This window comes from Carcharhinus amblyrhynchos, chromosome 7, assembly GCF_965287045.1.
Source record: "Carcharhinus amblyrhynchos chromosome 7, sCarAmb.v2.hapA, whole genome shotgun sequence".
In the NCBI taxonomy this organism is placed as follows: Eukaryota; Metazoa; Chordata; class Chondrichthyes; order Carcharhiniformes; family Carcharhinidae; genus Carcharhinus; species Carcharhinus amblyrhynchos.
This window is the reverse complement of record NC_137330.1, coordinates 103160684-103184757: the sequence shown is the minus strand read 5'-3', so window position 1 is coordinate 103184757 and position 24074 is coordinate 103160684. Positions and strand designations below refer to the sequence as shown.

The 24074-nt window shown below is 40.8% G+C and overlaps 1 protein-coding gene across 2 annotated transcripts in view; it reads right to left on the bottom strand.

The window, feature by feature from the left end:
* LOC145345167 (AFG1-like ATPase) overlaps nt 1-24074 on the bottom strand; it is a 129455-nt gene that overhangs the window by 62520 nt on the left and 42861 nt on the right. For both annotated transcript variants that reach the window (XM_080192863.1, XM_080192864.1), the window contains exon 6: nt 9062-9161. In XM_080192863.1, the coding sequence (XP_080048989.1) occupies nt 9062-9161 (100 nt within the window). The remainder of the gene's footprint in view (nt 1-9061; nt 9162-24074) is intronic.

The following is a 24074-nucleotide window of genomic DNA, read 5'->3' as shown; positions in this document are numbered from 1 at the left end:
AGTCTGCAGACCCTCTGAAGTAAAAAGATCTATGCCTGTGTTTCATGAGTCATTTCTGAAATGGGAGATAAAGCTTTTCTTTTTATAAAAGGATCATAGCTGCCACTTCTCCAACAGTTTCACCAAAATACCTTCAAAACAAATTAAAATAAACAGGTTCAAGTTATACATATGAGACAACTTTTACAGTCAATAAATGTTTAGAGACATTCATGATGCTTGCTGGAACATCTGCCTCTTAAGTGTTGGATTTCTTTCAAAAAAACACAGCTTAATGGCAAGAACCAGGCTTTCAACTGCAAACGTCGCGAGTATCCTCTTACTATATTGAAGTGTTGTAACTCTGATATATGTGACAAAGCAGCTCAGAATTGTCGGCCATTAATGCCATTTGAATGCCGGGCTACTCCGCCCCCATCACAATATCACCTGGTTAAAAAAGTGAATCAGACCGCTCTCTCTCAGGCATTTCAGACCTTAACCACTGCGTGAAAAAGATTTTTCTTACGTTGCTTTTGCTTCTTTTCCTGATCACTTTAAATCTGTGCCCTCTCGTTCTCGATCCTTTCACAAGTGGGAGCAATTTCTCTCTACAGAGTCTGGCCAGATCCCTCACGATTTTGAATATCTCTACCAAATCTCCTCTCACATTCTATTCTACAGGGAAAAATGTCCTAACTTCTCCAATGTATCTTCATAGCTGAAGGTCCTCTTGCCTGAATCATTCTTGTGAACCTTTCTTGGGCTCTTTCCAATGCTTATACATCCAACTGACAGTGCAGTGCCCAGAAGTGAACACTATCCATCAACTAAGCCTAAACTAGCATCTTACAATAATAGTTCGACATAGCCTCCTTGCTCTTGTAGTCTTTTCCCCTATTAATAAAGGCGAGGTTAATGTACACTTTATTAACTGCTCTCTCAACCTGTCCTGCCACCTTCAGTGATTTATGCACATATACACCCAGGTTCCTCTGCTCCTGTATCCCTTTTGAATTGTTCCCTTTATTTTTCATTGTCTCTCTATGTTCATTCTGGGAGAAGTCACGGCAGTCACCCTGACTGTATAGTGGGTAGAGGAAGAACCCCTCCAGAGACAAACAGGAGAACATCCAGCAAAGGTGGCGGAGAGACTTCACCAAGGAGCATTCTTACTGTATAGTGGGTAGAGGAAGAACTGGTGTCAAGGAGTGGTTAAACCCAAAATACTACATTCATGTTTCCCTCCCTCCTCTCCTAACCAAAAAACGGGCATTGTGAGGAGGACGAGCAAGGTGTGGTCTTGTCCTGCTGTAGTGGCAGAGGAAACAAGGGAAAGAGCTGATTGGTAAATAGTAAGGTTGGGTAAATATTGAATAATTTTATCACTTGTAGTCTCAGAGATGATTTCTGTGGTTTATAGTTAGTAAAGGCTATATTTGGTAGTTACGAGGAGCAGGGAAAAAGGGCAGGAGAAAAGGGCCCTAGAGAACTGGATATAATCTGAAACAAAACATCTTTCAAAAGTAAGACATGACAGGAGAGGTTCTGGCTGCAGTTTGCTCTTCATGCTCCATGTGGGAGGCCAGGGACGTTTTCAGTGCCTGGGTCAGCATGTGTGCAGGAAATGTCTCTAGCTGCAGCTCCTGGAAACCCACATTTTGGAGCTGGAGCTGGAACAGAGGCTGGGGACACTGTGGAGCAACCGCATGGTGGAGAGTATCCTGGATAGCAATATAGAGAGGTGGTCACACTGCAGGCTCAGGCTTCACAGGCAGGAAGAGAATGGGTGACCACGAGGCAGAGCAAGACAGCTAGGCAGGCAGTGCAGGAATCTCCTGTGGCTATTCCCCTGCAAAACAGATAAACCATTTTGGATACTGTTGAGGGGGAAAACAGCAACAGCCAAATCCGTTGCACCATGGTTGGTTCTGTTGCAGAGGGGAAGAGTAAAAAATGTGGGAATGCAATTGTTATAGGGGATTCAATTGAATGGGGAACAGATAGATGTTTCTGTGACTGCAAATGAGACTTCAGGCTGGTACATTGCATCCTGGTGCTAGGATCAAGGAAGTCTTGGACTGCCTGCAGGACATTCTGAAGGTTTGAACGCGAACAGCCAGTGGTTATAATACATGTTGGTACAAGAGACATAGGTTAAAAAAAGGGATGAGGTCCTAAAAACAGAATAAAGGGAGCTAGGAAGCAAGTAGGAGCTCAAAGATCGTGATCGCAGGATTACTACGTGTGCCACGTGCTAGTCAGAGTAGAAACAGCAGGATAAATAGGATGAATACGTGGCTGAAAAGATGGTGTGAGGGAGAGGGTTTCTGATTCCTTGGCCATTGGGGGAGGTGGGATCTGTAGAAACTGAAAGGATTACTTATACCTGGGCAGGATTGGGACTGATGTCCTTGAGGGGTACTTGCTAGAGTGTTTAGAGAGGGTTTAAACTAACATGGCAGGGGATGGGAAACTGTGCAAGGATTCAGAGGAGGGGGGATTAAGAACAAGAGGAAGAAACAGTAAGGAGAATAAGGGAAGTGATAGGCACAGAAATCAAGGGTCAGAGTCAGATAAGGACTGAGTAAAAACGAAGGGAAAAGAAATGTTAAAAGTGTCCACCTTAAGGTTTTGTACTTGTACGCTCAGAGCATTTGAAACAACATGAATGAATGAGTTGCACAGATAGATGTAAAGGGGTACAATACAGTTAGCATTACGGAGACATGGCTCCAAGGTGAGCAAGGATCAGTACAAAACATTGAGGGGTATTCAGTGTTTAGGAAGGACAGACGGAAAGGAAAAGGTAGTGGAGTTGCGTTGTTGATTAAAAATTATATTAATACGATATGGAGGAAAGATATTCACATCAATGCTGTTGGATCTGTTTGAATTAAGAAACTACAAGGGGCAAAAAACACTGATGGGGGTGGTATACAGATCACAAAACTGTAGTGGTAATGTTGGGAAAAATATTAGACAGGAAATTAGAGGTGCATGTGTTAAGGAACATCTGTGATTATGGGTAACTTTAATCTGCATATAGATTGGGAGAGTCAAATTAATCACAGTGCAGGAGATGAGGAATTTCAGGAGTGCATACAGGGTGGTTTTCTGCAGCAATACATTGAGGAACCAACAAGGGAGCAGACCATTTTGGACAGGGTGTTATGCAATGAGAAAGGATTAGTTGGTAACTTAGTTGTAAGAGAATCCTTAGAGACAAGTGACCATAATTTGGTAGAATTCTTTGTCAAGGTGGATAGTGATGCAGGGTTCTGCCATTTATTGTACATCTCCTATCTGTATTAGAGCTTTCAAAATGCATTATCTCACGTTTGTCTGGAACAAACTCCATCTGCCATTTCTCCGCCCAACTCTCCAACCAATCTATATCCTGCTGTGTCCTCTGATGGTCCTCATCGCTACCCGCAAATCCACCAACCTTTGTGTCACCCACAAACTTACTAATCAAACCAATTATATTTTCCTCCAAATCATTTATATATATTACAAACAGCAAAGATCCCAGCACTGGTCCCTGAGGAACGCCACTTGTCACAGCCCGCCATTCAGAAACGCACGATTCCACTGCTATCCTCTATCTTCTAGGATCGAGCCAGTTTTGTATCCACCTTGCCAGCTCACCACTCATCCCATGCGACTTTACTTTCTGCACCAGTTTGTCAAAGGCCTTACTGAAGTCCATGTAGACAACATCCACTGGCCTATCCTCATCAATCACCTTCGTCACTTCCTCAAAAAACTCGATCAAGTTCATGAGGCACGACCTCCCCTTCAAAAAACCATGTTGCTTCTTGCTAATACGTCCACTTAGTTCCAAGTGGGAGTAAATCCTGTCTCGAATAATCCTCTCCAATACTGTTGAAATACCTCAGCTTATCCGAGAACTTGGTAATGTTAATGAGAAGAAGAAGGAGCTTCCATTTTGTTTGCCATACAGCGTAAAGTCCAGAGTTCTGCTCCTTGCTCATCTTTCCCGGCTGGACATTTCTCAAACACTTGAAGAAGGTACGAGGAATTCATAAAATTGAGTGAAAAAATAGGGTGGGATAGAGGAAGGGAAGGGAAAGTGAAACGTTTTTAATTTGCTTATTGAATGGGATGGATAGGATAGAGGTGGAGAGACTCTTCCCGCTCAGAAAGGATAATAGGACTAGGGGGCACAGCCTCAAGATAAAGGGGGGGGCGGTTTAGAACGGAGTTGAGGAGGAACTTTTTCACTCAAAGGGTGGTGAATCTCTGGAATTCTCTGCCCGTTGAAGTGGTGGAGGCTACCTCGCTAAATATTTTTAAGACGCGGGTTGATGGGTTTTTGATAAGAGAGGGGATTAAGAGTTATGGGGAGAGGGCGGGAATGTGGAACTGAGCCACGACAGATCAGCCATGATCTTATTGAATGGCAGGGCAGGCTCGAAGGGCTAGATGGCCTACTCCTGCTCCTATTTCTTATGTTCTTATGTTCTTTTCCTACCACTGACGTCAGGCTCACCAGCCTGTAACTACCTGGATTATTCTTGCTAACCTTCTTAAACAAAACAACAACATTGGCTAATCTCCAATCCCCATGTAAGAAATCTCACAACACCAAGTTAAAGTCCGACAGGTTTATTTGGTAGCAAAAACCACTAGCTTTCGGAGCGCTGCTCCTTCGTTAGGTAAGGGGAGTTCTGTTCACAAACAGGGCATATAAAGACACAAAGTTTGGACATTAACCTGGTATTGTGAGACTTCTTACTGTGTTTACCCCAGTCCAATGCTGGCATCTCCACATCATGACATTCCCTGTAGCCAGTGAGGATACAAAGATTTCTCTTAAGGCTCCAACAATTTCCTGCCTTGCTTCTTTCAGTATTCTGGGGTATATCCCATCAGACCTGAGGACTTGTCTACCTTAATGTTTCTCAAGGACCCCAATACCTCCTCCTTTTTGATCTCAACATGACTCAACTATCTACACACCCTTTCCCAGACTCATCATCCACAAGTCCTTCTCTACAGTGAATACTGATGCAAAGTTCTCATTTAATACCTCACCCATTTCCTCTGGCTCCATGCATAGATTCCCTCCCTTGTCCTTGAGTGAGCCAAACCTCTCCCTAGATATCCCCTTGCTCTTTATATGTGTATAAAAAGCCTTGGGATTTTCCTTAATCCTGTTGGCCAATGACTTTTCATGACCCCTTTTAGCCCTCCTTACTCCTTGTTTAAGTTTCTTTCTACTTTCCTTGTCTTCTATACTTGCTTTGTGTGTTCCCAGCCTCCTAGTTTTGACAAATGCTTCCTTTTCCTCTGTTACTAGGCTCACAATATCTCCCGTTATCCAAGGTCCCCAAAACTTGCCATACTTAGCTTTCACTCTTCCAGGAATGTGCCGGTCCTGAATTCCTATCAGCTTACACTTGAAAGCCTCTCACATGTGGATTTGCCCTCAAACATCTGCTCCCTATCTATATTCTTTGGTTCCTGTCTAATATTGTTGTAATTAGCCTTCCCCCAAATTAGCACAAAGGAGGACCAAGGGATTGATTAAAAAGGGTAAAATAGAGTATGAAAGTAAGCTAGCAGGGAACATAAAAACTGACTGCAAAAGTTTCTATAGATATGTAAAGAGAAAAAAAAGACAAAAATGAATATAGGCACCTTACAGTCAGGAACGGGGGAATTCATAACGTGGAATAAAAAAAGGCTGATGAATTAAATTTGTACTTTATTCATGTCTTCCTTTGTGAAGACTGAAGCAATGTAACAGAAGTGCTGAGAGAAAAATGTTTTAGTGAGGAGCTGAAGGAAATCAGAATTAGTAGAGAAATGGTTTTGGGGAAATTGATGGGATTGAAGGTGGATAAATCCCCAGGTCATAATAATCTTCATCCAAGAGTAATTAAGGAAGTGGCCCTGGAAACAGTAAATCTATTGGTGGTTATTTTCCAAATTTCTTTGGACTTTGGGGTAGTTCCTACAGATTGGAGGGTAACGAATGTAAGCCCGCTATTCAAAAAGGAAGGTAGAGAGAAAATAGGGAACTGAAGACCAGTTGAGCCTAATGTTGATACTGGGGAAGTTGCTGGAGTCTATTATCAAGGATTTCATAACTCGGCATTTGGAAAGCAGTGGTACAATCAGACGAAGTCAGCATGGATTAACAAAATGGACCACGTTCACCGTCCACTGCGTAAAGAAATGCTTAACAGGGATTTTCAGAGTAATGAACGTATTGGAATTTTTTGAGGATGTAACAAATAGAGTTGACCGAGGAGAATCAGTGGATGTGGTTTATTTAAGACTTTCAGAAGGCTTTCGACAAGGTCTCACATAACAGACTACTACGTAAAATTAAAACACATGGGACTGCAGGTAATATATTGAGATGGATAGAAAGCTGATTAGCAGATAGGAAGCAAAGAGTTTTCTGACTGGCAGTCAGTGACCAGCAGGATTCCGCAGGGGTCTGTGCTAGGATCCCAACTGTCCATATTGCATATTAATGATTTGAAGAGGGAGCTGAATGTATTATCTCCAAATTTGCAGATGATACAAAGTTGGGGGGTGAGCTGTGAGGGGAACACAGAGATGCTTCAGCGTGATTTGGACAAGCTGAGTGTATGGGTATCTGCACGGCAGATGCAGTATAATGTGGATAAATGTGAGGTTATCTACTTTGGTAGCAATGATAGGAAGACAGATTATTACTTGAATGGGGTAAATTGAGAGAGATGGATACTCAACGAGATCTTGGAGTCCTTGTGCATCAGTTGCTGAAAGCACGCATGCAGGTGTCAGGGCAACAGAATCAGCTGCAATGGCATGCACTGAACCATTGCAGCTGATGAATGGGTATCATGAGCCACTGGCTGGAAGAAGCTGCAGAGTAGGAGAGGCCATGAACAGTACTGTAGAGAAGACCAGAACAGAGACTGCACTGTCAAATTAAGCCTGGCACATGGATGGCTGGGACTGGAACAGTTCTAGCTCTGTAACCACAGCTTTAAATCCAATGATATCAGAAAAATCAGAAGCTTTAATATTTCATCTTTGCAATATCACTGTCATATTGTCAAAAACTGGGAAACAAGCTTGTGATTGGTTTAAGAGAAATGGAGATAGATAGGCTGCAAAAGTAAAACATTAATAAAGAGGGTGTGAAGGCAAATAGTTTGGTATGGTGATGAACAGAGAGGAAGGTGACCTTGAACAGAAATTTACATCAGATGAATAAAATAAGTGGGTTGGAGTTGGCTGTTGTATATCAAAAGGGAACATATAAAATTGGAAGATATCGACGAGACGTAAATAGACAAGATAAAATTGTGTAAGTTTACTTTTAAAATATAGCAGTCTAAAGTAAAAAAAGGAGTTGATCAATTCTGGGAAAATAAACTTCTAAAGGTTTGTAGAACAATAAGGTGTAAGATCAAAGAGGAAAACAGATTTAAGGAAGCACTGAAGACTCTCTGGGTGTGATGCCTGGTGAGATTTTGAACAAGACAGAGTGTGGATAAACTCAGAACTATGAACACCAGTTTTCAGTCATCCTCAAAGAACATCTGAGAGTAGCAGGGCTTTGTGTGTTAAAGTTATTGGAATTTTATGGATTAGAAATTCTACAAGGACTGCTGCCATCAAAAGGGGTTGAGCTTGGCATTCATTTAAACCAAAATATTTCAGGAAATGTTGGGAAAGTGCTGTTAATTGTGTCCTTGTGTTTCTAAGTGTTACTTGTCTTAGTCTTTCCTTATTTTAATTTTTTAAATTCAATGTAAAATCATCACAATTATTACTTATCTTGACTTCAGAAAACCGCCTCATAATACACGAATTACAAAATTGTTCTGGCAGCTACCCCAAATTTCCCTTTGGGATTTGGGAAGCCTGGCACTTACCATCTGCTGTGTCCTGGCAATAATAAATATGTACATTTTTAAGAGTGCCTTGAAAATCCATTATCCTGTACAGCCAATACATGGACACTAGATTACATAGCTTCAATACACAGCCTCCTTTGGGACAGGATTTGACTGATACATCTACAAGCCACTAAGACCATAGTGAAAGACAAGATTCCGGGTCTTAACAATTTCCTTCAAAACCTTCACTAAAAGTGTTCACTGTCTTTCAATGCAGCAACTCTTGGGATGCTGACTACCAATTCTATCCCAGGTCCAACTACTCCAATAATTAAGGCAGACAAAGATTCTCAGAACTACAGTTAATTTACTCGTAAATCTTTATGTCCATAAATTGATGCACGTTGCCAAAATTTTATCCAACCTCGGTAACAAGTTTCATAAGGTTTATATGTGGGAGGAAGTCTTGACAGTTCTTGAATGCTATTTATCATGCAAGTCTGCCTGGGATACCCTCATCAGAACTGGAAAACATTGCTGATCAAAAGAAGGGAAAATATTTTTGCAGGTTTTTGAGTACAGTAAAGCTTGATGAGAATTTAACCCAATGTAAGTTTTTTCCTCCATTCAACAAAAATGCATCTAAATGTTAAGATTCTCTCCAAACAGAGGTGGAAAAATGTTTGAATGCATTTTAAATTGACTGAATATATAAAAATAGCAATCCAAATGCAAACATGAAAAGATGAGTAAGTAGAAAAGGTAGCAAATATAAATGTCACCAAGGCAACAAGTTGAGCTCATTGTCATGTGACAAAATTTGGAACGGGCAGGGGGTTAAAAAAAACAAAATAAAGACCCAAGTTAACTTCCTTTCTTCTTTAAAAGATACAAATTGCTCCGTTTACTCCCTTGCAATCATGGTCTCTGCACATCATTTTTGACAAGCAAATGGAAAATTTGCTCCCAGCCTCCACAAGTGCAGCTTTAAAGTCAATGGCAGGAGTGATTTTCCCTCCCATCCTCCCCAACTCGCCAATGTTCAGCACCTGCTCTCCTCATTAAATTACAAGATTGCAACACACCAGCATGATGGGAGCAAACCTACGCTTAATGTAGTTGTTAATGTGTACATCAATGCCCAACCACAGTGATATTCTACTGCCAAAGATGATCATAATTGTATTTAAACATTGTTGTATTGGTCTTACCTTCAGGTGGCCTGTTGGATGTGGCGACAACGACAACACCATTTTGAAATAAGTTTTCAAAAAGCTGCTTCAGTATCATGGCATCAGCAATATCTGTGACCTTACAAAATTGAAATAAAGTTATAATCTAGTATGACCTTGGTTCACTTTCACACATGTAACTGGATATGAAGCATCCCATCATCAAATGTAACATAATAAATTTAAGTTTTTCAAACACAAACTTTTTATTACTGAATTAGTTATTTCATAGAAACACAGAAGAAAGGAGCAGGAGGAGGCCATTCAGCCCTTTGAGCTTACTCCACCATTTGTCACAATAGGGGCTGATCGTCCAACTCAATAGCCTAATTCTGCTTTCTCACCATAATCTTTGATACCGCGCACCCCAAGTGCTATATCTAGCTGCCTCTTACATTTCATAAAAGATGTTCAAATGGTTCTGTGCTACCTACAATTGTAAGATTAAAAATGAAATCTATTGAAACACATATAAAAAGACAAACAGTAATTAAAGAGTGAAGGTGAATTATATTTTATAAAATTAAATGCTAAATAAGTCATGCATGTTAAATCATGGGTAAGCAAAGCTGATCGTAAAGTTAAAGTTTATTTATTAGTCACAAGTAGACTTACATTAACACCGCAATGATGTTACTGTGAAAATCCTCTAATAGCCATACTTGAATGCCTGGTCGGGGGAGAATTTAGCATGGCCAATGCACCTAACCAGCACATCTTTCAGACTGTGGGTGGAAACCGGAGCACCCAGAGGAAACCCATGCAGACACAGGGAGAACATGCAGTCCACACAGTCAGTGACCCAAGCCGGGAATTGAACCCGGGTTCCTGGTGCAGTGAGGCAGCAGTGCTAACCACTGTGCCGCCCCATGATTCACCCTCATTGTTTCACAACAAAACCCAAATTTTAACTCTTGACTTTTCCCCCTTCAAGATTTTCAAGTCCAAAGGAGGTCGATGTGTATATTTTCAATCTCATATCCCTGGCTCAACTCGTAACTCCTACTGTTAAAATATCTTTTCTTCATCTCACTGAATTCATATTTTCTAAGCTTCATCACCTGTTATATGTAAGTGTTAAATATATAAAGATAAATCAACTGTAAACTTCTGAGCTGCTGAACCACCATTCTTGATGATTTGAGTGCTCACCATCAGCAATGACTCTGTACTTCCTGCTCGACTGATCAGATTTGTATTCATGCCAGACCCTTGGCTATTCTTAATTATCTCAAATTCAATCAACCTTCTCTTATCCTTCATCAGCCCTGTAATTCAGCTAATTTCCTAGACCTTATCCTCTTCACCAATTTTAATTCTTTCATTGTCTCTCTTTTCTCAACAATGGCCTTTTCTGACCTCATCCTATATTTGCCTCTTGCAGAATACTCTGAAACAAATCATACACTACATCCCAGTTCCATTGGTTTAGTGCCATTATTCATTTGTTAACATTTTCGCACCTTTTCTGTGCCTCAACTGCTGCCTTTTCACTCTCCTGACCCCAAATTCCATGTAGAGAAATAAGAGATATAAGTTTGCTCGGCTTGGAACACTTCCCATCTTGATTTCCATCAAAACTGGAACTGCTTCTTAATTCCATCTTACCTTCCGTTTTGCTGCCTCATGAAAAAAAGTGACACTTAGAATCTTTTCAGGCTGACACATTCTGAGCCAAATTATCTCTGCTTATAAATTCTGCTAATCACTGGTTCGAGGGCTCATTGGAAAGTGGTCATTGTGGTTTCCTTAACCCTTCAGGACCCTCTGCTCTTTTGCCAAGGTCTTTAATTTTGTTATCAAATTTAACCAACTGCCACTTCTTTATTCCTTATTTATCTATTGACATTGTGCATAGCACTGCATCCTTTGGTTTCTGTGGAACTTGCAAACTTCCACCATTGTTGAAGCTATTTTTAAGAAGCTGAGTTTCCTTCCCCACATCCACCCTGGCACCCGGACACAATTCATCCTGTCTGCAATTCTAAATTCTCCTTAAACACCAAGTCCATTGTTTCTGTATTTGGAAAGGCTCTTACATTCCTTAATGAAGCAGGAAGGAAATTCATTTGATTGACTCCCTCTCATATCTATCATCTTTCTCTTTCCATTGAACCCTTTCTGGTTGCTTTATTTTGTTACTACTGTCAATTTTCAGCTGACCTTTCTGGTTTGATAAACTTCAAGCTAAGATACTCTTTCTCCTCTTGGTATTCTTGTGTTGAAATTTAGATAACACTGTCCCATCATTATTCTTCCCCATCACACAAAGGCTCTGCAGAGCTTTTGAGCCATTAGGTTATAACCTTCAAACTTTTAAAACTCAAAACTTTACAAAATCCAATCACAACTACTTATTTTATCCAATTTTTTTTACTCTTCACAGCCCTGGTGCTGTTCTTCGCTACAGGTTTTGGTATATCACAGAGTGGATGAATGCAAATTGCCTTTTATATTTGTCTTGTAAATTCCTACATTTACCTGAAGATCATACAGAGGTTCTTCCATGGGTTAAAGGAAAAAGGATGGGGCAAAGTCATTAAAAATACTTAATGAGATAAGAAAATCAAGTCAACCCATTGTCCTCTCATCAAGACGTTTCTAGAACAACATTCACAGAGGCAGAAAATCAGGGCGGCACGGTGACACAGTGCTGCCTTACAGCGCCAGGCACCCGGGTTCGATTCCTGGCTTAGGTCACTGTCTGTGCGGAGTCTGCACATTCTCCCAGCACCTGCATGGGTTTTCTGCGGATTCTCTGGTTTCCTCCCATAATCTGAAGTAAGTGCTGGTTAGGTGCACTGGCCATGCCAAATTCTCCCTCAATGTACCCAAACAGGTGCCAGAGTGTGGCAATTAGGGGATTTTTCACACTAACTTCATGGCAGTGTTAATGTAAGATGTATTTGTGACATAAACTTTAAAAACTATATTCATCAGTTCTGATGAAAGGTCACACTCTCCACAGCTGTTGCTTAACCTGAGTTTTTGGAGCATTTTTGGTTTTTAACTACAAATTTCCAGCATCTGCAGCATTTCGCTTTCACCAATAGTCATCATCTTCATTCAAAAGTGGTGGGTTTAAAGCAATTTTAATTGACAACAATTCCTTCTCCTGCCCTTCAATTTTATTATTCACATAAGAACATAAGAAATAGGAGCAGGAGTAGGCCATCTAGCCCTTCGAGCCTGCCCTGCCATTCAATAAGATCATGGCTGATTTGAAGTGGCTCAGTTCCACTTTCCCACTTTCTCCCCATAACCCTTAATCCCCTTGCCTACCAAAAACCTATCTACCCACGTCTTAAATATACTTAGCGAGGTGGCCTCCACCACTTCAACGGGCAGAGAATTCCAGAGATTCACCACCCTTTGAGTGAAGAAGTTCCTCCTCAACTTCGTTCTAAACTGCCCCCCTCCTTATCTTGAGGCTGTGCCCTCTAGTCTGCTGTCCTTTCTGAGCGGGAAGAATCTCTCTACCTCTACCCTATCCATCCCCTTCATTATCTTATACGTCTCTAAAAGATCCCCCCTCATCCTTCTAAACTCCAATGAGTACAGACCCAGTCTATTCAGTCTCTTCATAGTCCAACCCCCTCATCTCCAGTATCAGCCTAGTGAACCTCCTCTGCACTCCCTCCAAGGCCAAAACATCCTTGTGCAAGTGCGGCGACCAAAACTGCACACAGTACTCCAGCTGCGGCCTCACCAGTACCCTGTACAGTTGCAGCAAGACCTCCCTGCTTTTATATCCTATCCCCCTCGCTATAAAGGCCAGCATCCCATTCGCCTTCTTGATCACCTACTGCACCTGCAGACTGGGTTTTTGCGATTCATGCACAAGGACCCCCAGGTCCCTCTGCACCGTAGCATGCTGCAGCTTTTCGCCCTTTAAATAGTAATCCCTCCTACTATTATTCCTGCCAAAGTGGATAACCTCACACTTGCTAACATTATACTCCATCTGCCAGGTCCTCGCCCACTCGCTCAGCCTATCTAGATCCCTCTGCAGACTTTCCACACCCTTCGCACAATTTGCTTTTCCACTCATCTTTGTGTCATCAGCAAATTTCAACACCCTACACTCAGCCCCCTCCTCCAGATCATCTATATAAATGGTAAATAGCTGAGGCCCCAGCACTGATCCCTGCGGCACTCCACTAGTTACCAACCGCCAATCAGAACAGCACCCATTGATACCAACTCTCTGCCTCCTATTAGACAACCAATCCTCTATCCACGCTAACACCTTACCCCCAACTCCATGCCCCCTAACTTTCTGAAGCAACCTTTTGTGCGGCACCTTATCAAACGCCTTCTGAAAATCGAGAAACATCCAAGCCTCAGCCACATCCAAGCCTCAGCAACAAAGGTTGAAAGTTCAGCAGTAGAGGTCACCACAGCCTCATTCATTCCTGGCGATTTCCACTGTCCTAACCCAGGAATGACTTCTTAAGTCATCTGTAGCACCAATTACATCTGAGCATTAACTTTAAATACTAACTTCGTTTCAGTATCTCTCACCACTTCAGAGGTAGACCTCAATTGTTATGCAGCAAAGTGTGCCTTGCCCCATCTAATCACGGAATAGCTACAGAAAGGGGGCCATTCAGCCCATCCTCTCCATGCTGACTCTCTGCAAGAAGAAGTTAATTTGTCCCATTCCCCAGTCCTTTCCTCCTTGCTCTACAGATATTCTCTCTTCAGGCACTGATTAAAATTCCTTTTGAAAACAATAATCAACCTTGTCTCCACCACACCACATTCTGGACACTGGATTCTAGATAATCTCATGGGTCAAGTAAATAATTCTATTCCACCTCAACATATTGAATGGATCACATGTTTACCACTTGATCTCTTGAATTTTAGTTGATGGAAGACAACAAGATCATGGCTCATCCTATAAACTACTGGGAACATATATTGAGCATGAACTAGATTAAGAAATGTATTTGTAGTAAAATGAACTTCTATCTCTTTGAAATGTCAAAAAATGCATCTCCTTCAACTGAATGATTCTCATTTACTTAAATGACTTTACTCCCAGAGTCTTTTGACCAAGCATGCATCACTAACAGCTTCAGACTGATTAGTGAGCCAAATACAGAATCCAAATATCAATCTATTCTCTGAAGCTCTGGGCCACTGAGCTGTTTGACAAAGGATAAAGAATCATAGATCATCTCCTCTCACAAATCTGGATCAATGTTGAACAAAGATTATAGCTATCTATCAAACCTAGAAAGTTGAAAGTATCTTCAGGTCAATTATCTTGGGATGTTCTGAATGGAATTTGGGTGACTCATTGGTCTAAATTTGATAACAGATCATCAAACTACAATGGCAACAAACATCTTGCACCAAGACTTGCCTCAACAAAGCACATCTCTAGTAGGTTACTCCATGAAACTATCAACCAAATTATAATCTGTATTCTTGACAGCTTGAGAAATCAGCTCATTGTAACTAACCGTAACTCTGTGTGTACAAAAAAAATCCAGAAATTGTCAAACATCATTGACAAAAATTTAACTCAGTGCCCATACATCAATCCAAGATTGGATAACTCTGTACATACCAAGAATCAAACCTGGGACAATGCTGGTTCATGTGGTTCAGTAATTCCGTGCAGAAACAGAATCTGACAGCTTTGCCTGATTCAACATTTTTATTCTCCTATAAAAGTTTCTTCTCAATATTTCTTTTCAGTTTCTAAATTAGGATTTTTTTCAAATGTTCAAATCCTAACTACTTGTGCATGCTTGCTCTTTATAATAATTAAGGTGTCAGCCCAGTCAGAGATAAGTGATTGCAGCTCTTTTAGAGTGGACATTATAATCAGAAGTGGCACAACACTGCAGCTTTACTTACTCGTGATGGATGGAGGAAAGAGGAGATCAAGTTAAAATCACTGCAAAATAATACACCAAGGAAATTCAGCTCCTGCTGGATAGCACTTTTACTGTCAATTCCCTCATACTGTTTATCCTTATAATTGCCATTGGGGAAGATTTTGTAATATAAGGGACTCGTACTAGTGCCGCAGTGGGTAGCAAAAGTCTCTGAGGGAATCTTTCAAAGAACGAAAAAGATTACAGCATAGGAACAGGCCCTTCGGCCCTCCAACCCTGCACCGGCCATGCTGCCCAACTAACCTAAAACCCCGTACCCTTCCGGGGACCATATCCCTCTATTTCCATCAAGATTCCCCAATAAAAGTCACTCTTGTATCTGCTTCCACTGCTTCTCCTGGCAGCGACTTCCAGGCACCCACCACACTCTATGTAAAAAAAAACTTGTCTCCTACATCTCCTTTAAACATTGCCCCTTGCACCTTAAACCTATGCCTCCTAGTAATTGACTCTTCCATCCTGGGAAAAACCTTCTGACTATCAACTCTGTCCATGGCAGAGTATAGGCCACTATCCATCCATTGAAGTAACTTCGAAATTTTCAATGGGGTGAATATGTGATGTGCAGTACCAGTACATTCACGCATTAAAAGAAATATGATAATGCCCAATTTAGAATAACAGACAAAGGAACTTGTTATAAACTTGTCAGTGCCGTTATCTCGTAATAACTAACATTAAGAGGTATTTTTCCACACAGCACGAGACTCGGATTAATGAAATACTTGATCTAGTTTTTAGCAATCACTGTATCAGACTTCCAAGTGGGGGAAACATCTGGGCAACAGTGCACAATATAATTAGATTTAATCTCATTAGCCAAGCAAAGGCTACTGTCAATCCAATGGTCATTTATGATTCCAAGACGGCTACTTTTACAAAAATGGCTAAAAATCTGGGGGAAAAGTTGAATGGATGTCCTATTAGGAAATTAAAGCTCATTCTTAAACAAACAAAAACCTAAGCCACTGTTTCCACATACAGGAGGGTGAGTAACCAGAGGACAGAGTTTTAAGATAACAAATAAAAAAAGTTCCGGGCAGAGGAGGAAATTATTTTGACTCAGCAAGTTTTGATGATCTGGAATGTATTGAAGGAGTGGTGGAAGCCAATTCCATAGCAACTTTCAAAACGGTGGTGGATGCTCACTTACAAGAAAAAAATTGCAGGGCTATGGGGAAATTGCAAGGGAACGGGACTGACAGCATAATACTGCGCAGAAGGAGACCATTCAATGCTTCTGTATTTGTCCCAAGGGTTAAAAAAAACATAAATGGCAAAATGAAAGCAAACTGAGTAACCAATTGTGTGCAAGGACAAATAGGCATAAGCAAAATACGTGATGTGGAAATGCCGGTGTTGGACCGGGGTGGGCATAGTAAGAAGTCTCACAACACAAGGTTAAAGTCCAACAGGTTTATTTGGAATCACGAGCTTTCGGAGCCCTGCTCCTTCCTCAGGTGAGTGGAGAGTTGGGTTTACAAACACGGCATATATAGACAGAAATGCAATTGCAAGATAAAAGGTTGGAATGCAAGTCTTTACAGGTAATCAAGTCTTTACAATGTGAGTGGAGAGAGGGATAATCACAGGTTAGAGGTGTGAATTGTTTTAAGCCAGGACAATTAATAGGATTTTGCAAATCCAGGCAAACTGGTGGGGGTTACATGTAGTGTGACATGAACCAATGGTTCATAGGTTCATCTCACTCTGCATGTAACGCCACCATTTTGCCTGGGCTTGCAAAATCTTATGAACTATCCTGGATTGAGACAATTCACATCTCTTTAAACCTGTGATTTTTCCTCTCTCCACATGCATTGTCTGTACCTGTAAAGACTCACATTGCAGCCATTATCTTGCAATTGCATCTCTTGTCTATATATGCCATGTTTGTAAATCCAACTCTCCACTCACCTAAGGAGGGGGCAACGCTCCGAAAACCCGTGATTCCAAATAAACCTGTTAGACATTAATCTGGTGTTGTCAGACTTTTTAAAAAGCAAAATATATTTCCCATTTAAAGGAACATAATTCACAATAGAACAGAGGCTAAAGTTTTGCATAATTAAGGGAAACAAAAAAAGCTATCAGAACAGTGAAAAGATTACTCGAGATGATGCCAGTCAGACAACTGTGATAACAATGGCAGAAGTTATTTAAGTTAAGTGAGAGATTAGAAGGCCACTAAAGAATGCATTACCTCATTGAAAGTTGTCTTCAGACAGATTCATAAGGATTCCAAAAGTACGGCAGTAGAGCTAATTGATTATTTTGCATCACTTCCGTACCAGCAATAGGTTGCTTGTAGATAAGAAAATGGCAAGTATATCAGCTAAGGGCATCATAACAGGGTTGAGATGAAAAATGATAAAGGCAAGAAGTCACTTTTGGGAGTGTGTATAGGCTCCCAAAGTTTAGCTACATAGTAGGACAAAGTTTGAAAGAAGAGATAATGGGAGCTTGTCAGAAAGGTGCAGCAATAATCATGGGAGATTTTAATCTACATACAGATTGTAAAATCAGACGGGCAAGGTACTACAGATGAGGAATTCATCAAATGTTCTTGGGGTAGTTTCTTCGAATGGCACATGTACTGGAGCCAACCAGAGGGCAGGCTACATTGGGCCTGATATTATGAAATGAGATAGGATTAATTGATAACCTCATAATGAAGGACAGCCAGATAACAGTGATCATAATATGACTGAATTTTGCATTCAGTTTCAGAGAGAAAGAGTGTGGCCAAGATTAGTACTTTAAACTTAAAGAAGGGCAATTAACAGGGCACGAAAGCAGAGCCAGCTAAAGTGACCTGGCAAATGTGCTTAAGGAATAGATGACCAAATGTTCAGTGGCAGACAATTAAAGAAATATTTCAGAATAAACACAGAATAAATGAGAAAGAAAAATTTCAGAGTGTATGGTCATTTGTGGTTAACTTAAAAAAAATTAACGAGAGCATTAAATTTAAAGAAATAGCTTCTATTTGCGCAAAGACAAGTGACAGGAGAGAATATTGGAATGAATATAAAGAACATCAACGAATGACAAGAAAACCTAAAGTATGAGAGAAAGCTCGCTTGTGATACAAAGTCAGATAGTCACAGAGTTTCTATAGATATTTAAATAGAAAAAAGTTAACAGAGTGAGTGCTGGTCCTATAAAAAGCACGTATGGAGAATTGATAATGGAATGCAGGGCTACGACAGATGAATTGAACAATAATTTTGCATTGGTCTTCACTACAGAAGACACAAGTGGCAGCCCCCAAACAGCTGCAAATCAGGAATTGGAAGGCAGGATGGAACTCATGAGAATTACAATCACTAGGGAAGTGGTTTTGCGCAAATGATTGAGTCTGCGGACTAACAAGTTCGCCGGTCCAGGTGCACTTCACCCTAAGCCTCCTAAGATTTTGAAAGGAGTGGCAAATTGTGATGATTGACACATTGGTTTTAATTCTCCAAAATTCCCTAGATTTGGGGAAGGTTCCATTAAAGTGCAAGACAGTCAATATAACTCCTTTATTCAAAAAATGAGGAGGATAGAAAGCAGGAAACTACAGGCCAGATAGCCTAACATTTTTCATAGGGAAAATGTTAAAAACCATCATTAATGACATTATAGTAGGGTATTTGGGAAAAAAAATCAAAGCAATCAGGCAAAGTCAACATAGTTTTGACCAAGGAAAATTATGTTAAACCAACTTATCGAAGTTCTTTGAAGGAGTCACATAAGCTGTGGATAAAGGGAAACCAGTGGATGTAGTGTACTTAGAACATAAGAACATAATAAGAACATAAGGAATAGGAGCAGGAGTAGGCCATCTGGCCCTTCGAGCCTGCCCCGCCATTCAATAAGATCATGGCTGATCTGTCGTGGCTCAGTTCCACTTTCCCGCCCTCTCCCCATAACCCTTAATCCCCTCTCTTATCAAAAACCCATCAACCCGCTTCTTAAAAATATTTAGCGAGGCAGCCTCCACCACTTCAACGGGCAGAGAATTCCAGATATTCACCACCCTTTGAGATTTCCAGAAGACATCACATCAAAGATTATGTAAAATGAAAGCTCATGATGCAACAGTAATATATGGGTATGGATTGAAGATTAACTTGCTGACAGGAAACAGAGTGCTGGCATAAATAGTTCTTTTTCTGGCTAGCAAGATGTGGTGAGTGGTGTGCACAGAGATCAGTGCTGGGCCTCAATTTCTTACAATTTATATAAATGGCTTGGACTTTATAAACGGTACAGTGATTAGCACTGCTGCTTCACAGTGTCAGGGACTCACGTTCGATTCCAGCCTTCGGCCACTGTCTGTGTGGAGTTGCACATTCTCCATGTGTCTGCGTGGGTTTCCTCCGGGTGCTCCAGTTTCCTTTCACAGTCCAGGTTAAGTGGACTGGCTATGCTAAATTGCCCCTCAGAATCCAGGGATATTTATGTTGGGTGGATTGGCAATAAGGATGGGGTGAGGGATGGGCCTGGGTGGAATGCTCTTTGAGGGTCAGTGTGGATTCGATGGGCCAAGTGGCTTCATTCTGCATTGTAAGGATTCTATGGTTCTATAGAAAGGACTGATAGCACGTTTGTTAAATTTGTTGATGGCATATAGGTAGGAAAGTCAATTGTGAAGAGGACTCAAGGAGACTACAAAGGGACATAGATAGGTTAAGTCAGTGGGCAAAAATCTGACAAATGGATATAATTGGTCAAATGTGACATTGTCCATTTTGTCATAAAGATTGAAAAACTATTATCTAAATAGCGAGAGATTACAGAGCTCTGGGGTGCAGAGAGATCTGGGTGGCCCAGTGCATGAATCACAAAAGGCTAGTATACAGGTAAAGCAAGTAATTAGGCAAGCTAATAGCATGTTATCATTTGTGAGGGGAATTGATTAAAAAAGTAAGAGAGGTATGATTCAGTTGTACAGGGATTTGGTGAGGCCGCACCTGAATTATTGTATACAGTACTTAGATCTTTATTTAAGGAAAGATGTAAATACGTTAAATATGGTTCTGAGCAGGTTTACTTGACTAATACCAGGCGTGAGCAGGTTGTCTTATGAGGTTGGGAAAGTTAGGTTTGTATCCACTAGAGTTTAGAAGACTAAAAGGTAACTCAGTCAAAACTTTTAAAATCTTGAGGGATGTGGAGTGGATATGGAGCAGATATTTCTTCTTGTCAAAGAATCTAGAATTAGGGAACACTATTTAAAAATAAGGGGTCTCTCATTTAAGACAGAGATAGGGAAAAAAAATTTCTCTCAGAGGGCTGGGAGTCTCTGGAACTCTCTGGATGTGGAACTTATGGATCTGATGAATCTGGATTTGCAGAAGGCACTTGATAAGGTGCCGCACCAAAGGTTGCTGCATAATGTAAAGGTGCACAGTGTTATGGGTAATATACTAGCATGTATAGAGAATTGGTTAACTAACAGAAAGCAACGAGTGGAGGTAAATGGGTTTTTTTCTGATTGGCGATCAGTGACTAGTGGTGTGCCTCAGGGACCGCAGTTGTTTACGGTTTACATAGACAATTTGAAGTGTAGTGTGTCGCAATTCGTAGATGATACTAAGATGGGTGGAAGAGCAAAGTGTGCAGAGGGCGCGGAAAGTCTGCAAAGGAATATAGATAGTCTAAGTGAGTGGGTGAGGGTCTGGCAGATGGAATACAATGTTGATAAATGTGAGTTCATCCATTTTGGTAGGAATAACAGCAAAATGGATTATTATTTAAATGGTAAAGAACTGCAGCACGCTGCTGTGCAGAGGGACTTGGGTGTCCTTGTGCAAGAATCACAACAAGTTGGTTTGCATGTGCATCAGGTAATTAAGAAGGCAAGTGGAATTTTGTCCTTCACTGCCACAGTGAGGTTATGTTGCAGCTGTATAAGGTGCTAGTGAGGCCACACCTGGAGTACTGTGTACAGTTTTGGTCTCCTTACTTGGGAAAGGATATACTGGCACTGGAGGGGGTGCAGAAGAGATTCATGAGATGAGATTGATTCTGGAGTTGAAAGGGTTGGCTTTTGGGAACAGACTGAGTAGACTGGGGCTACACATTGGAATTCAGAAGAACGAGGGGAGATCTTATAGAAAAAATATAAGATTATGAAGAGAATAGATAAGATAGAAGCAGGGAAGTTGTTTTCACTGGCAGGTGAAACTAGAACTAGGGGGCATAACTTCAATTTAAGGGGAAGCAGATTTAGGACTGAGTTGAGGAGGAACGTCTTCACCCAAAGGGTTGTGAAACTGTGAAATTCCCTGTCTAGTGAAGCAGTTGAGACTACTTCATTGAATGTTTTTAAGGCAAGGGTAGATACATTTTTGAACTGTGAGGAATAAAGGGTTATGCGGGTAAGTAGAGCTGACTCCATGAAAATATCAGCCATGATCTTACTGAATGGCAGGGCAGGCTCGGGGGGCCAGAAGGCCTACTCCTGCTCCTATTCTTATGCCCCACAAGAAGTAGCAGAAGCAGAATTGTTGAATATTTTTAAGGCAGAGCTTGATAGATTCTTGATTAACAAAAGGGTAAAAGGTTATCGGGGTAGGCAGGAAAGTGGGGTTGAGCTTACAGCACAGTGGCACCATGGTTAGCACTGCTACCTTACAGCGCCAGGGACCCAGGTTTGATTTCAGCTTGGTCACTGTGAGTGCGGAGTCTTCCCGTGTCTGCGTGGGTTTCCTCCAGGTGGAACTGACCATGATAAGTTCTTCCTCAGTGTACCTGAATAGGCTCTGGAGTGTGGCAACTAGGAGATTTTCTCAGTAACTTCGCTGCAGTGTTAATGGGAGCCTAATTGTGACACTAAATAAATAAACTTTACAATTAGGTCAGCCATGATCTTAATGAAATGCAGAACAGGCTCAACAGGCCAAGTGACCTAATCCAGCTCCTAATTCATACGTTCATACATATGTTCATATGAAATAAAGAATCTCAAAATAAATTAGGCTTCTAGTCTAGCTGACATCCATTTGTGAGTAACTGAAGAGATGAGATGCGTGCTTTGCAAACCCCTTGCCATTATATTTAACAGTTCGCTAGAGTCTGGAATTGTTCTCCTAGATTGGAAAGATGTTGTCATAATTTCCACAAAAAAAAGACAAAGCAGATCACTGCAATTATATTCAATTAGATTTATTATTGTCACATGTATTGGGATACAGTAAAAAGTATCATTTCTTGTGCGCTGTACAGATAAAGCATACTATACATAGAGTACATAAGGGAGAAGGAAAGGAGAGGATACAGAATATAGTGTTACAATCATAACTAGAGTGTAGAGAATGACCATCTTAACATAAGGAAGCTCCATTCAAAACTCAAGTGCTGCCATCCTAAGCCTCCTGAGAAAGTAGAGGCGTTGGAGGGCTTTCTTAACTATAGCATCAGCATGTCACCAGGACACTTTGTTGGTGATCTGGACACCCAGAAACCTGAAGCTCTCGCCCATTTCCACTTCCTCCCCGTCAGTGTAGACAGGGGCAAATCCTCCACTACACTTCCTGAAGTCAATAACTATCTTACAGGTCCATCTTATAGATCCATTATCCAGTTTTCTGATATCTGTTATCAAACAGTTCTAGAAGGAATCCCAAAGTTTCATTTGAACACCTGGCTAAAGAGTCACTCAATACAACTCTCTGGAAAAGATTGTAACTTTGAAACTTGTTTGGATTTACTCTGATACAAATTAATAGGAAATTTAGCTTATAAAGTTTTTTTTAATTATTGTAACACTGCAATGAAGTTACTGTGAAAATTTAATTGCCACACTCCAGCATCTTGTTCAGGTACACTAAGGAAGAATTTAACATGGCCAATCCACCTACAGTGTAGGAGGAAACTCACGCAGACACGGGGAGAAAGTACGAACTCCACATGGACAGTGACCCAAGCCGTGAATCGAATTTGGCTCCCTGGCGCTCTGAGGCTAACCATCGTGCCACCCTATGAGGTATCTTAATAGAGGTTGTTACTTTGACAAAGGCTTTGATATGACAACAACTTATGCAACAAGACAGAATCTTCAGAAATTATTAGAAAGTTGTCTCAATGGATGAATAATTAGTTGCATTCACATAGGCAGGAAGTGGTTATTTATTGCTGTGGATCTGCTAGGAGGCTGGTTACCTGTAATTCTCCAAAAGGATCAATGTTTCTTTTAGTTACTTGTTTCATAAATGAATCAAATATCAAATATGTTGAGGTAAATTTGCAGCTAGTACAAATATTTGTGCAAGAGCAAAGTTCTGAAAACAAGTTTAGATGCACTAGGAGAATAAGCCAAACCATAGGAAATGGTACTTAACCTATCAAAACCTCAGCATATGCTGTACTTAGGATAGGACAGGACAGGACAAACATCAGCTACCTCTACATTTTCACATGAATTTGCTGAGTGCAAAGCATACGTCGGATGCTGCTTAAAGTTTGTAGAACTGCATTTTTGTTATACTGAACAATGTTCATTGGATAAACTTGCAGTGATCGCAGAGGAGAGAATCAAATTAATGTTTCTTGCAAGCAAGCAAGTTTACAGCAATGGCTTGCATCCAGAAAGTCAATGCAAAAAATGGTCAAATTTGCTTATCATATCAAACTAGGCATGTGAGTGGAATCAAAGGAGGAAGTTTAGAAATTATAAAATGTATATTGAACTACTGCAATTAGGAACAGAAAAAATACTCTGCAAATGGTGCTGAAATTCTAAGGATGTCAATGAAATGGAATCAAGGCCTGGGAAAGTAGAATCAAAAATCAGGCATGATCTCACTGAACAGCACAACAGACTCGAGGGACCATTTGGCCAACTCCTGCTCTCACTACTTTTGTTCTGACATAAAATGAGGAGTCTTAGTAGATTTGATACTAAAATGTCCAACCAAATACAAAGCAGCAATCAGAAAAGCCAATAGAGCGTTCAACAACATGGCCAGAATAAGACAATTTAAGTCAGATGAAATCGTGACCAAACTTCATAGTGCTCTGATCAGACTTAGCTTGAGGCCTATATATAGATCTGGTCACTGAGAAACGAGGACAACATTCAACCA